Below are 12,350 nucleotides of genomic sequence, written 5' to 3'. Positions count from 1 at the left end.
CTCAATTAGACTGGTCTGTGAATGGTAGTAAGAAAAAACACGCTTATTCCAACTGAAGTGGGGTGCAGGAGGGAGAAGTTGACAACTGTAGGAAAATTTACCCTTTCCCTCTTCCATCCCAACCTAAGTGAACCTATGGGACGGATTTTCCGTAGAAGTAAATATTGGAATGTAGTGGGTTTATTAGTGTCTGAAGACAGTCGGCAACGTGAGCCGGGGAGGGTCACTGCAGGGTGCAGGATCTAAGCTGGAGTGGGCAGAGCTGGGGGAACGAGCACGTAATCCCCACCTGCCCGAGTCCCCCTCTGAAGTTAACAGAGGGAAAATTGGGCTTGATTTTACTTGCAATCCTCTGTGACCTGGGTTGGTTTCAGAGTAGGATGCGCTAAGCAAAGCCCTGGTGTGAGGAGCACAGGCGTGAGGAGTCGCACAGAGGATGCGCAGGATCTTCACGCGGGTTGGCTTACAGCATCAGGGGGTGATTTTGGCCAGGACACTTGTACTCTGGGAAGTTAGGGAGCGCCCTGCAATAGGAAACAGCATGAAAAATACTCCGTGAGCCCACATGCATACACCTGCGAACTGGTGCCACTGGCTTCCTGCCATCTCTCATGAAAACCAGGTTCCCTTAAACCCAGATCCCGCTCCCATTGAACCGGGGACAGAGCTGCCACCAGTGTCAGCTGGTTCTGAACCAAACCTTGTTTTCAGTTCGGTTAAATTTAGCACATCGGCATGAGACACACGGGTTTCATCATGGGCCAGGGCTCCCCGCTCAGATGAGGATGAGTAGAGCGAGCCCCTGCCCGGTCGCCTGCATCCCTCCCGCATGTGGCCCGAGCACAGGTACCTCTGCTAAATATTTTAACTTTGGCTACTGATTTATGAGCAAGATTCCTACAACAAGTTACATTTTTAAGGATCCATTGAATCGCAGCCAAGCTATGGAGATTAAAACAGACAAAGACTCTTAGGAATGTAAACAGCATCAGAAATCCTAATCCACATGGCACAATTTTATTAAAAAAAAAATATTCTAGCCTGCGGTGGTAAATCATGCTCAGGTGTGGGAACCCATGTATCTTTAATTGCCTTCTGTTATTAACGCTTGCCTGATTTGCCTCAGTCCACAGAGGCTGCTGTTTCCATGATGGCAGGTTTCAGCCGCACCACATCAGTTGGCCTGTCAGGTGGACTATCTGCAGCAGTCTGCATTGCAAAGGGAAACTTCTAAAAATAGAAGCCATTTAGGAGATTTCAGACACCAGTTTGTTCATTTTTCAAACATTTTTCTTAAGTATTTTTGATTGGTGTGATTTTCTTTTTGGTGAGCCCAGGCTGCAGACCTTCTCCTGTGCCAGGGCCATTAATTTCTGTAGCAATGGGAAGAGATTCTGTTCCTAATCCCTATCGCAGGGGCACTTTAATGTTTTTGTACCCGTATTTTAAAACAAGATGCACATACAAATCAAAAGCCTGTTTAAGAAATAAACTAACAGAACGAAAGAAACCCGTCATCATTTAATTGTATTATATTGTTTGGCATTCAACAAAAGCTATTTTATGTAATTGGCTCTCTAACTTAGGGGGTTTTAACTAGCTGTAGTGGTGCTTGTGAGAAACTGGGAAGTCAGCTTTAATATGATTTGAATATGTATCAAACATCTTGTTATTTTTTAAATAAAATGTTTCAATTAGCCATTATTGTGTTAAATGACTGAAACATCTCCCTGCTGATCCATAAAGCCAAACCATCCAGATCTGACGTAGTACTCGACAACTAGGAACCAAAACTGACTGGAGGCTAACCGTAAAACTGAAGAATGTAGGGATTTTATTCCGTTTCTTCACTTCACTTTTAAGAACTGAAGGCCCCAGCTCTGCACAGATGTAGTCATTAACTTAATTTTATGAACTATAAACAGTCCTATTCCAGTCAGTCAACTGTGTACACAGTGACTAACCTAAGCACACACTGAAGTGTTTACGGCACAGGGGCTAATGCGATATCATTAAGGGCATCCTTAATTTTGCAACAGATGCAGGGGTTGCCTGAATTTCAGCTGATACAAGAGTGATAAGGACAATCCATTGTTTTCTGCCTGAAACTCATTTAGCATCTAGAAATGGATAGTACAGCCATAGGTGCTGTTTCAGATTGAGTGTGATTATTTACTGAACTAAAGCACCTACGTTTAACTTACCCTTTTATCTATCTCCTAACTGTCGCTTGCAACACACATTTCGTACCTGCAGTTTCACATGCGCAGCTCCGCAGCCATAACTCCGGTGGTAGCCGTGCTGTGCAAGAGCAGTTTGGATGTGAAACCCTGGACTGGGGGATTTATGCTGACCGCTGACTGGAGTCCAAGGCCTGTGCGCACCATCGCACCGCTTTTGATAGCAGCTCTGGGTGGAGAAAGATGGGTATATATGCTGTCAACACGGGAAAGTATAATTGCACTCATCTATTAGCTGGGACACGGTTTTTAGGGGCTGCAGCCACTGCGCTTTTGGCAGTGCTGGTGAAGGAGCCTCCGAACCGACAGATCTCTTCCGAACTAGGAATCAGTTCACAGAGGAGAGGCTGTCACAAGAAATACTGTCCGCCCTGAAATCTAATCACATTTGTGGCTAGTTACTGGTTTGTATTTCCAAGCGTTGCATCCCTTGGCTGTGACCTAAGGAAAAATTAAAACTAATAAATAAATACAATTTTAAAATCCTATATGTAAGAAAAAAGAGAGAGAGAGAGGCTTTCACAGTGTGTCTTACTCACTGTTTGTGCTCTTTCGGTGTTCTGCAACATAAAAGGGTGGCAGGGAGAAGGTGTTACGGTCGAAAGGATGGGTGCCTGGTTGCACGTGCCGGAGGAGGAGCGCACCCCTGGGGTGTGTGTGGCCCCGGCAGTTGTGGCGGGGAGGGAGCGTGCGTGTGTGGGGAGCTTCTGATTTTGCGGGCTAGTCTGCTGGATATAGATTAAATGTATTCAGACAATAACAGTCTCAGGGATGGTTTCCTTGTGCTTGTAAAGCTCTGGAAGAAACGGGGGACCCCTAGTTTGTGAGAGCTGTTGGAGTGTGCGTAGCAGGAAGGATGGGTGGTGTATCTCCTATGGCAGGGAAATAAAGGGGCTGCGGCGCAGTTGCCTGCAGCCCTCGCTCAAACTTAATTGCATCCTCTAAACGTGCCTTTCAAAGGTAATTACATAGTCAAACTGTCTGATGAGGCCAGGTGTTTGCAGAAAATCATTTTGAGAGGGATACGTGTTCAAACGCTGATGAAGCTTTACTCAGCCATTAAGCATAACGTATTACTCAGGACTGAGCTATTCCCTCAGCCCTAATGCTCCGTCCCAATCAGCCCGTGATGTCACGTTTTCCACTCTCTCCGTACCACTTTGTGGATTTCCTGCATATTAAGTGCCATGAGAAGCGAGCGAGTCGGAGATTGCTGTGACTAATTCCGCTCCTCGGACACCCTGCAGCCGTGGGAAGGGTAGGGGCTGCGGGGGTGACGTTCCCGCACCGGCGTGAGGGTCCCCCCCGCTTTCCTGGGGACGGGGAGGCCGCCGGCGGGCAGAGCCCCGCGGCCCGGGTGCCCCCAGGGTACGGCCCGGGGCGGGCTGCGGGGAGCGGGCTGCGGGGAGCGGGCTCCGGGTCCCCCGGCTGCCGCTGCCGGCGGCGGGACTGGGCTTCGGGGGTGGGGACGGGGGCACCCCGTTCGATGTTTTCCAAAGGCGACGTTGGAAAACCAGAGAGGCGGGGGGGGTTGAAATGCGGCGAGAGCTCTGATGCGAAGAGCCGCGCACGAACTCCCCGGACCGTCGGGGCAGGGCGGGCGCGGCTTGCGGCAGCAGCGCTGCGGGACGGCACCGCCGGCCCCCGCCGCCCCGCACGGCAGAGCGGGCTGCGGGCCGGGCAGGCGGCCGGGCTCGCCCGGCGCGGCCCCTCCTGCTGCTGGGCTGAGCCGAGACTTCCATCCGAGCGCTCTCGGCCGTGCCCTGCGCCGGCGGGAGCCCCGCGGAGGTGCCGGCCGCGGCGGGAGCGGGGACCGCGGCAGCCCCCGGCCGCTCGGGGCTGCGGCCGCACCGGCGAGGCTGGCAAGCGTGGGGCTCGTTTGCTGCCCTTCTTATGGAAAAATGTCTTCCCGGCTGGGATGTTCCCTGCGGGATCCGGGAGGGAAGGAGGTTTAACGTCGTTATTTCTCGCCTTGCAGTTGTTCGAGGTAGGAGAATACTACGAGAACTTAACCGAGAGGCCGGCGATGGGCAAAGTTGGGCAAAACTCTTCTTCCCGTCAAAACGGTGATTAATCGGCGAAGCAAAAGCCCTCCTGCCCCCGTGAAGAATTGTAACTCACCGGGTGAACTCGTTTCCTTCCTCACAGCCACATCTGTACTAGTTGAACTGCCATCCTTTTCTGAGTTGCCCGACCAAAATAGAGACCTCTCTCGAGATATCTGAAGTGTAAAACTAAGCAAAAGAAGCCTTTAAAAATGCGCGCCACTGTTGTGTAAAATCAAGACTAGAAGAGCCTCTGGACGGGAGAGGTGCGGTGACAGTTTCTGAAACTAGTTACGTCCATTTGTATAAAATTATTTCAAAATAGGTGACTCTGGAAATAGTCTGTGTTTCGACATAAAGTCTGTCCCCGGTGCAAGCAAAAAACCCCACTCATTAGATGAGGAGCGTTTTTGCAAAGGTGATTCCCTTCTAGTAGCTGGGGAAAGAAGTGTATAAAATGGGGGGCCTGCAGCTCCTTCACCCCGTTCCTCCCCAGCGCCCCACGCGTTTTGCAGAGCTCCCGCCCTGAAATGGTGCCATTTAGGAAGAGCAGTCGTGCGAGTTGCTCAGGGCTGTATCCACCGGAGGGATCGGCGCAAAATAAGAGTGCGGATTTAGGTGCTCTGTGAGAGCGCATGAAAATAGACAATTTCAGGCACAATTTAAAAAGCATCGACTGATGTTCTTTGAGCTATGGGATTTGCTCTGCAACGATTTTGAATTGCTGCCTGTGAGTGCAGCCGGGTGGTGCAGTGCACCCTTTCTTTCCTACAGTGCGGCATCAAAACCTTACCATAGGAGCCTCTTCCATACACGTTAATTTTTGGTTTTTTAATGAACTCGGGGGCTGTAGGCCTGCTCCCAGGATGGGTTCCTGATGTGTGACCCCCAGGCCGGCCGTGCCTGCCCGGCTGCGGCTGCTCACATAAGCGGTCTCGGGGCAGATGTTTCGCAAGGTATATAAAACCTTAAATTATCAAAGGTAATTCCGTATGCTGGGACATGATACCGGGTCTGTGCTATCAGGAACCTAACCTGCTCAGAGATGGGGATAGTTTTTAATCTAATTTTTACAATTATTCATGCGGTTTGTTTTATTTTAAAGAAAAAAAAAAGCCAAGGTCTGTGCTTTGGGGGGGGGGGGAGATGGAGATTTATTTTATGCGTACTGTTTGTTTATGAGCGTGCTAGTCTCGAGGTGAGGTTGTTTAAACAATCCGATGTGGATTTGTTTGCTCCCTTGAATGTGGCCCAAATTCTTCTCACTTTACTCATAATAATTCTTCTTGTTATTTATTACAATAGCTCCAAAGGCCTCTTTTGCCCCGGCCGTTAGAAATCAGTACCTCGGCATGAAAATACCTTGTGATCTAAATAGAGGAGATGGGCAAAAGATGGGCGGACAAAAAGCCACGCCAGGAAACTGGGAGGGGTTTTGTTCGGATTTTTGGGGCCCCCTTAACCTCGCCTAGGGCTCCCCGGAGCGCCGGGCAGGTGTCCGTAGGGACGCTGCTGCCCCGGAGATTTCCAGGAGGGACGGGGGCGCGGGGCGGGGGTGGAGGCGCCCGGCCCGGCCCCGGGGCCGCGCAGCATCTCGGTGGGCTCAGCGCTGCCGGTCCCTGCCGCTGCCACCCGCCCGTGGCCCCAGAGACCGGGCGGGGACCGCTGGCACCCCAACACGGCCATTGCTTTGTCGCGTTCCCCTGACTCGCTGGCGGTGCGACCACTAAGGGTGGTGTCTGAATCGGTGCCAGCCCTCTCACCGAGGTCAGGACGGCGGGAGGACCGGGAGAGCTAGCAAGGCGTTTTTCAGCTCGTTACTCTTTCACAGAGCAAGGGGCAGAATCTGAAACGGAAGAAACGTGGAGAAAAGAGAAAAATCCGTGCGGAACTGCTCCGTACCAGTGGCAGTAAACATATGGAACAGGTTATGTGGGAAGGCAGTGGAAGCACAGAGCACAAATTCAAGAAACACCTCGTTTTTGTCGAATGCAATGGTTGGGTAGTGCGGTGAAACGCCAGGACAGTAGGACTTAAATAACGCTGACAAGCGCGGGCAGCTCGGCCTCGTGTCCGCGACAGTTCCTTAAACGCCTCCACGTATCCCTTCCGTCACGATTTAATTAAAAATACCGGCCCGGGTGTCCCGATGCTCCGAGGGTCCCAACAGCCAGGACCCCCTCCGCCTGCAAAGGCCGCCCGCGAGGTTGCTCGCTGGCTTTGCGGGCAGCGCCGGCTGCGGGTGCCCCCACGCGTGTCGCCGGTCGGGGACCGCGGCGCGGAGCCCGGCGAGGAGCGCTGGGGCCGGGACAGCGCGGGGGAGCCCGGGGCCGGGGGAGCGGGGGGAGCCGGCCGGCCCCCCACGGCCGCGGAGCGCTGCCGGCGCCGCGGCTGGGACAGGACCCCCCGTGGGCTGCGCTCGGGGACAGCATCTGCGGGTGACCCCCGTGGCGGTCCCGTCCCGCCTCGCTGCTCGCGGCTCGGCGGAGCGGGGCCGCGCAAGCTCCCGCCGGCGGCTCCGCACGGCCCCGCGCATCCCCCGCAGACCCCTCGGCAGCCCCGAGGAAACGTGCCGAAATCCCTTTTTTTCGTCGAAAACCGTAAAGACAGAGGCTGCGCTCCCCTTCCCCCGGGGATGAGGCCCACGCCCGGCCCTCCGCGTGGGCCAGCCCCGTCGCAGAGGCAGCGGCTGGGCTGAGTCCGGGGGATACCTCCCGTGGAAATCACCAACGCGCGGTCCCGCGTGTCCAGTGCCGCTCCCGCCGTGGGCAGGGCACCGAGCCCAGCCACAAAGCATCCCACGGCCGTCGGCAGCTCTCCCTGCCGCGGGGACCCCGCCGGCCGGGCTGCCGAAACCATCCCCCCTCTAATCCGTTGGTGCCCACATTTTCTGCTGGGGACTATGAGCGCCGGGGCTCTCGCACATAAATCTTGCACGCAGTACGTCAGTAACGAGTAGGAATGGCTCCTTAATTCTCTGCTGTCTTGCGTGACACGGGCTAAAGGGGAATTAAACGAATCCCGTTGTACCGAGCAAAATATTCGCGAAAAGGCTGTAAAAGTCAAGGGAAACGGTCCGCTTCGTGCTGTGTTTTGTTTCGTTCCCCGACCAGCTCCTTTCAGTTGTTTACAGCCATTTGGCAGAGGCCCGGAGGGAGCCCGGAGCTGAGGGCATCGGGCCGGGCCCCCTCGACGGGCAGCCCCTTGCCCAGACCGGCAGCGCGGCCTCCGCCTCCCCTCGGGCCGCGCCGGCTCCTGCGGGCGCTGGCTCCCCCCGGCCACCGCACCGGGGCTGCCCCGAGGGCTCCGAGCCGCGGGTGGCGGCCCTTCCCCGCCAAGGGGGGACGTGCGGGGCCGGGGCCGGGGCCGCGGGGCAGGTCCCCCCGAGGGGAGGCGGCCCTGGGGGCGGGCGGCCCGGGCAGGTGGCGGGGCGGTCCCCGGGGGTGGCTCCGTGTGTGTCCCCCTCCGGCCGGGCGCTCCCCGGAGCTGCGGCTCCCCTGACAGCCCTGGGGCTGGGGCTGGGACTGGGGACGGCGACGGGGCTGGGGCTGGAGCTGGGACTGGGAATGGGAATGGGGCTGGGGACGGGGCTGGGAATGGGGACGCGGATGGGGACGGGGACGAGGCTGGGGCTGCGCTCCGAAGGGGCCGGCGCTTGTTTGGGTGTCTGCTCTCCCGCAGCGGGCAGAAAGGCTAATTTGCTTTATATGGCAGGGGATCAAATGCTCTGCTGTAACCTCGCGCTTCCAGGTACTCGCCCGCCCCGGCCCCTTCCTTCCTCCGCAGCCCCTCCCGCGCCCTCCCCCGCAGCGCTGACAGCCCCGCCGGGGCCGGCGGTATAATAGGCCGCTGCCCGCCGTCCCGGGGCGGAGAGACGCTCCCCGGTGCCGCGCCCCGTGTGCATGCGGCGGTAACGGCTCCGGCCCGCCGCGCGGCTCAGGGCGGTCCCGGGCCACTCGCGCTGGGGGGGCCGCGCCGGGCCCGGCCCGGAGGGGCAGGGGCAGGGGCAGGGGCAGGGTAGGGGCGGCGGGGCGATGGGCAGAGCCCCCGCGGGGCGCCCCGCTGCCCGGCTGCCAGCAGCGCCGGCCGGGGGGCTGCGCTAGGGCGGCCCGGCGGCCCCGGCGGCCGGGGCTCCCCCCGCGGGCGGCGGCGAGGATGCAGCACCCGCTGGAGCTGGGGGCCGCGCACTACTTCCCGGCCGAAGCCTTCCCCGACCACCGCTCGCACCGCTACCGCAGCTTCATGATCGAGGAGATCCTCACCGACCCGCCGGAGGCCAAGGGGGCCGCGCCGGCCGGGGAGCTGCTCAAGTTCGGGGTGCAGGCGCTGCTCTCCGCCCGGCCCTACCACAACCACCTCGGTACGTCCCGGGGGTGGCGGGGGGAGCCCCCGCGCCCGCCCCGAGCCCCGAGGGCTCCCGCGGCTGGGGGGGAGCGGGCTGCGGGAGCGGGGCGGCGCGGCGGGGCGGCATTTCCCGCCGAGGAAGGCGAGCGCGCTGCGGGGCCGGTCCCCTCGGAGGGGACGGTCCCCCGGGGTCCTGGGAACGCACGGGCCTCGTGAATTTTGCCTAAAAGCTGGCTGCCGGGCTTTGCCGGCCGTGCCCGTCCCCTCGCCGTGCCGCGGGAGGCTCCCAGCCTGCAGCCTTGGCGAGTATTTCGGGCCTAAAATGAAGCAAGCGGCTTCACGGCTCCGACGCCGCTCGCACAAAACGGCCATTGAGTGCGACGGGGAGAGCGTTGCTGCTGGTCGGTTTTTTCGTGTTTTCGGATGAGGTGTGCATTGCTGGAGCCCACGCAGTGTGGCTGCAGGAGACGGCACGGCGCTCTGCGGACACGCGTCTAGCTTGGAAAGCCGGCACGTATATTACATATATATTATTTTATACATACGTTATTTTATGTATATATTATTTTTATATATATTTTTTTATATATACTTATTTAAAGCGGGAGCCAGCGTGCTCTCTCCAGTCTGATGTAGTACCTAGGACAAAGGCAGTGTATTAACGACACGGGTTGGGTTTTTTTTTAAACGCCAGTATTCAATTTATTTTAAACGCCAGCATTTAATGTGCGATTGCATTTCCCAAGCCGTCTTAGGCTGCGGGGACGTCGCTCTTTATCCGTAGAAACGAACAGAATCGGAGGATCCCAATTTCTTGTTTCCCTTTTGAAAGATAAAGAGGAAAGCGCCAAACCCCATAGCGAGGGAGCAACATAGATTGGAATATCTGGAAATGAGTATTATTTTCAAGATGGGCGGAACTATTTGAAATAGTGGAGCAGGTAAAAGGCTCTTGATAGCCCTGACGGCACAGCTCCCGCCGGCTTCAGCAGGATCAGGCCCTGTGCGGGAGCGAGACGTGTATTGGCTTCGGCAAGACGACTTCAGCCCCGGCCGAGAAGGGGGACGCGCAGAGGCTCCTCCAAAGGGCCGTTTCACGCCACCGGCCGCGCTCCGGCCTGTGCCGGCGGGGCAGGCCGGGCCGCAGCCCCTCCGGGTCCGCAGGGCGGGCGCAGAGCACCGGGCGCCCCGCACGCTGCCGGGCTCGGGACCAGCGCTGGCTTCGCGGGCCCGGGCCGCGGCGGCGGCGGGAAGCGGCGGCGGGGCCGGCCCGGGCGGGTAGAACCGAGCCGGGCCGGGCCAGGCAGCGGCCCCGACCGCCGGGGAGCGGGCTGGCTGCGCGGCCGCGGCTTGGGCCGAGGGCGGCCCGAGCGTGTCTGCAGCAGCACCCTCGGGGATGGGCTGGCTGCCTTCGGAGGCTCTCCCTCTCCTACCCCCGGGCGCGTCTTCGCAGGAAAATGGTGGGGCTGCGGTTCACGGAGAAGGATATAAATTGTTCCCCGGTGGACAATGTCCTGTAAACTGCTCGGGAGAGAAAGTCGGGACCGTGCCCGGCCCCCCGCCGCCCGCCGGGGCTCAGCCGGCTGCAGCGGGCCCGGCTGCTCTTGGGTGGCACTGGAGGGGAACGCTTTTCGATTGATTTAAACTATTTCCACTTGCAACCCCCCCGACTCATTCCGTAATTAGCAACTGCCGGTCGAAGGGGAGAATGCGACCCTGTGCCGCGGAGGCGGCGGGGCCGGGGGGACGCGGGCAGGGCCGGCCCCGACCCCCGCTCCGGGGGTGCGCGCACCCCGGGGGGGCTTCTCTCCGCCTCGCCGCGTCGTTGCCGAGAAAGGGGGAGAAGGGCCCGGGGTTCCTTGCAGGGTCTGATCCCCGGGAAACCGAGGCACCCTGCAGCCCCGGGGATCCCCGGGGGCCGGGCCGGGGGCTGCCCGGCGCTGACGGCCCCTCTCTCCCGCAGCGGTGCTGAAGGCGGAGCCGGCCGCCGTGTTCAAGTTCCCGCTGGCTCCTTTGGGCTGCTCGGGGCTGGGCTCGGCGCTGCTGGCCGCCGGCTCGGGGCTGCAGGGCGGCACCGCTTCGCCCCATCTCCCGCTGGAGCTGCACCTCCGCGGCAAGCTGGAGCCGGGCCCCCCGGAGCCGGGCAGCAAGGCCAAGAAGGGGCGTCGCAGCCGCACCGTCTTCACGGAGCTGCAGCTCATGGGGCTGGAGAAGCGCTTCGAGAAGCAGAAATACCTCTCCACGCCCGACAGGTAGGCGATGCCAGACCCTCCGGGCCGGGGCGGGCCGGGCCGGGGCGGGCCGGGCCGGGCCGGGCCGGGCCGAGGACGCATTTTTCCTGCAAAAGGAGGAAAGCTGCCAGCCGAGACGAAAGCTGCCGGGGCTCACCGCCTCTCTCTCTCGCCCGCAGAATAGACCTGGCCGAATCGCTGGGGCTCAGCCAGCTCCAGGTGAAAACCTGGTACCAGAACAGGCGCATGAAATGGAAGAAAATAGTAAGTGCCGGAGTCCGACCCTTCTGCGCGCCGGGTCCGCGCCCCACCGGGCTACCGAGCGCTGCCCCGCGGGCTCGTCCTTCTGCATGCCGGCCCTGTCCAATAATAATAATAATAATAATAATAATAATAATAATAATAATAATAATAATATATGCCCCCGGCCTTTAAGGCCAGCATCGCCTGGGCCCCCGCCGGACCCCCGGTCCGAGCCCGCCCGGCTTTGCAGCTCGGCCCCGCGGGCGCGGAGGGCGATCGGCGCAGGTCGGGAGGAGCCGCACCGGCGGCCGCGGCTGCTCCCTGGCTGCGGCCCGGGCGCGGTGCCGAGATCCGGGGGAGAGGGAGGGTCCTCCCGCCCCGGGCCGACGGCAGCACGGTTTTACCGGGGTGCCCCCCTCCTCTGCCCCCTCCCCGCCCCGCAGGTGTTGCAGGGGGGCGGCCTGGAGTCCCCCACCAAGCCCAAGGGCCGCCCCAAGAAGAACTCCATCCCCAGCAGCGAGCAGCTCTCGGAGCAGGAGCGAGCCCGGGACGCCGAGAAGCCGCCCGAGAGCCTGGGCTCGCCGGCCGAGGTCAGCCAGGAGGAGTGAGGGTGACCGCCCGGCCCCACCGCCGCCGGCCCCGGCCGCCGCCTCCGGGCGCTGCCCGCCGAGCCCGCCGCCGGCCCCGCACCTCCCGCCTCGCCCGCGGCGGCCCGGGGGAAGGGGACGGGGGACAGCACGGCCAGCGGCTACGGTCGCCCTCGGTCTCCGGTGAAATGGGCGTTTCGGTCGGTCGCGTCCCCCTCCCCCCCCCGCCCTGCCGCTCCTCTCCGCGCCCGCGGAGCGCTGCGCCACGGGCGCCCGTTGCGCGACGGCCCGGCGGGGCCAGGAGGACACTGGATCCCATCTTTCACATCTACTCGCTGTCTAAAACCCTGTGGTGCCCCTAGTTATTCGAGAACTGCATTTTATGATCAGTTTTATTAATGCGAAGATATTTACTTTATTTCAATAAAGTATTTTATGAACTATTGCTGTGAGTAATGTAATGCTTTTGAATGAAAAAAAAAATGGTTTTTTCGCACGGAGGCAGGTTAGAGATTCAAACCCAAGTTCGCAGGCAGACCTACCGAGACAGAGCAAGGCGGGCTGCTGTCCCGGCCGTTAGCGGGGCGCATTCTCCCGCCGCCTTCCCTGGCGGCTCGGCCCGCCCGTGGCCGGGAGAGGCCAGACCCGCCGCCTTCGCTC

At 59.9% G+C, this 12,350-nt stretch overlaps 1 protein-coding gene and 1 long non-coding RNA gene across 2 annotated transcripts; one reads left to right on the top strand and one right to left on the bottom strand.

The window, feature by feature from the left end:
• Positions 1 to 995: 995 nt before the first annotated feature.
• Positions 996 to 5,041, bottom strand: LOC142415511 (uncharacterized). The gene is made up of 3 exons (XR_012777439.1): positions 4,362 to 5,041; positions 2,251 to 2,409; positions 996 to 1,230 (listed from the first exon to the last, which is right to left on the bottom strand). It is a non-coding gene; the product is annotated as an uncharacterized LOC142415511 (long non-coding RNA).
• A 3,055-nt stretch (positions 5,042 to 8,096) lies between these two features.
• BARX1 (BARX homeobox 1) lies at positions 8,097 to 12,135 on the top strand. The gene is made up of 4 exons (XM_075514005.1): positions 8,097 to 8,645; positions 10,593 to 10,881; positions 11,040 to 11,124; positions 11,547 to 12,135. The coding sequence occupies exons 1-4, from the start codon at positions 8,441 to 8,443 to the stop codon at positions 11,709 to 11,711; spliced, it is 744 nt and encodes a 247-aa protein (XP_075370120.1). The 5' UTR covers positions 8,097 to 8,440; the 3' UTR covers positions 11,712 to 12,135.
• The last annotated feature ends 215 nt before the right edge of the window (positions 12,136 to 12,350 follow it).

The sequence above is a fragment of the Mycteria americana genome, chromosome 11 (genome assembly GCF_035582795.1).
Source record: "Mycteria americana isolate JAX WOST 10 ecotype Jacksonville Zoo and Gardens chromosome 11, USCA_MyAme_1.0, whole genome shotgun sequence".
Taxonomy (NCBI): domain Eukaryota; kingdom Metazoa; phylum Chordata; class Aves; order Ciconiiformes; family Ciconiidae; genus Mycteria; species Mycteria americana.
The sequence above is the reverse complement of the archived record's forward strand: the minus strand, read 5'-3'. Positions and strand labels throughout refer to the sequence as shown.

Excerpts from the sequence above, each read along its gene's own strand:
- BARX1 (XM_075514005.1), top strand. The coding sequence starts at position 8,441 with ATGCAGCACCCGCTGGAGCTGGGGGCCGCGCACTACTTCCCGGCCGAA. Across the intron at positions 10,882-11,039 it reads TACCTCTCCACGCCCGACAG|AATAGACCTGGCCGAATCGC; the intron begins GTAGGCGATGCC and ends TCTCGCCCGCAG. Across the intron at positions 11,125-11,546 it reads GCATGAAATGGAAGAAAATA|GTGTTGCAGGGGGGCGGCCT; the intron begins GTAAGTGCCGGA and ends CCCGCCCCGCAG.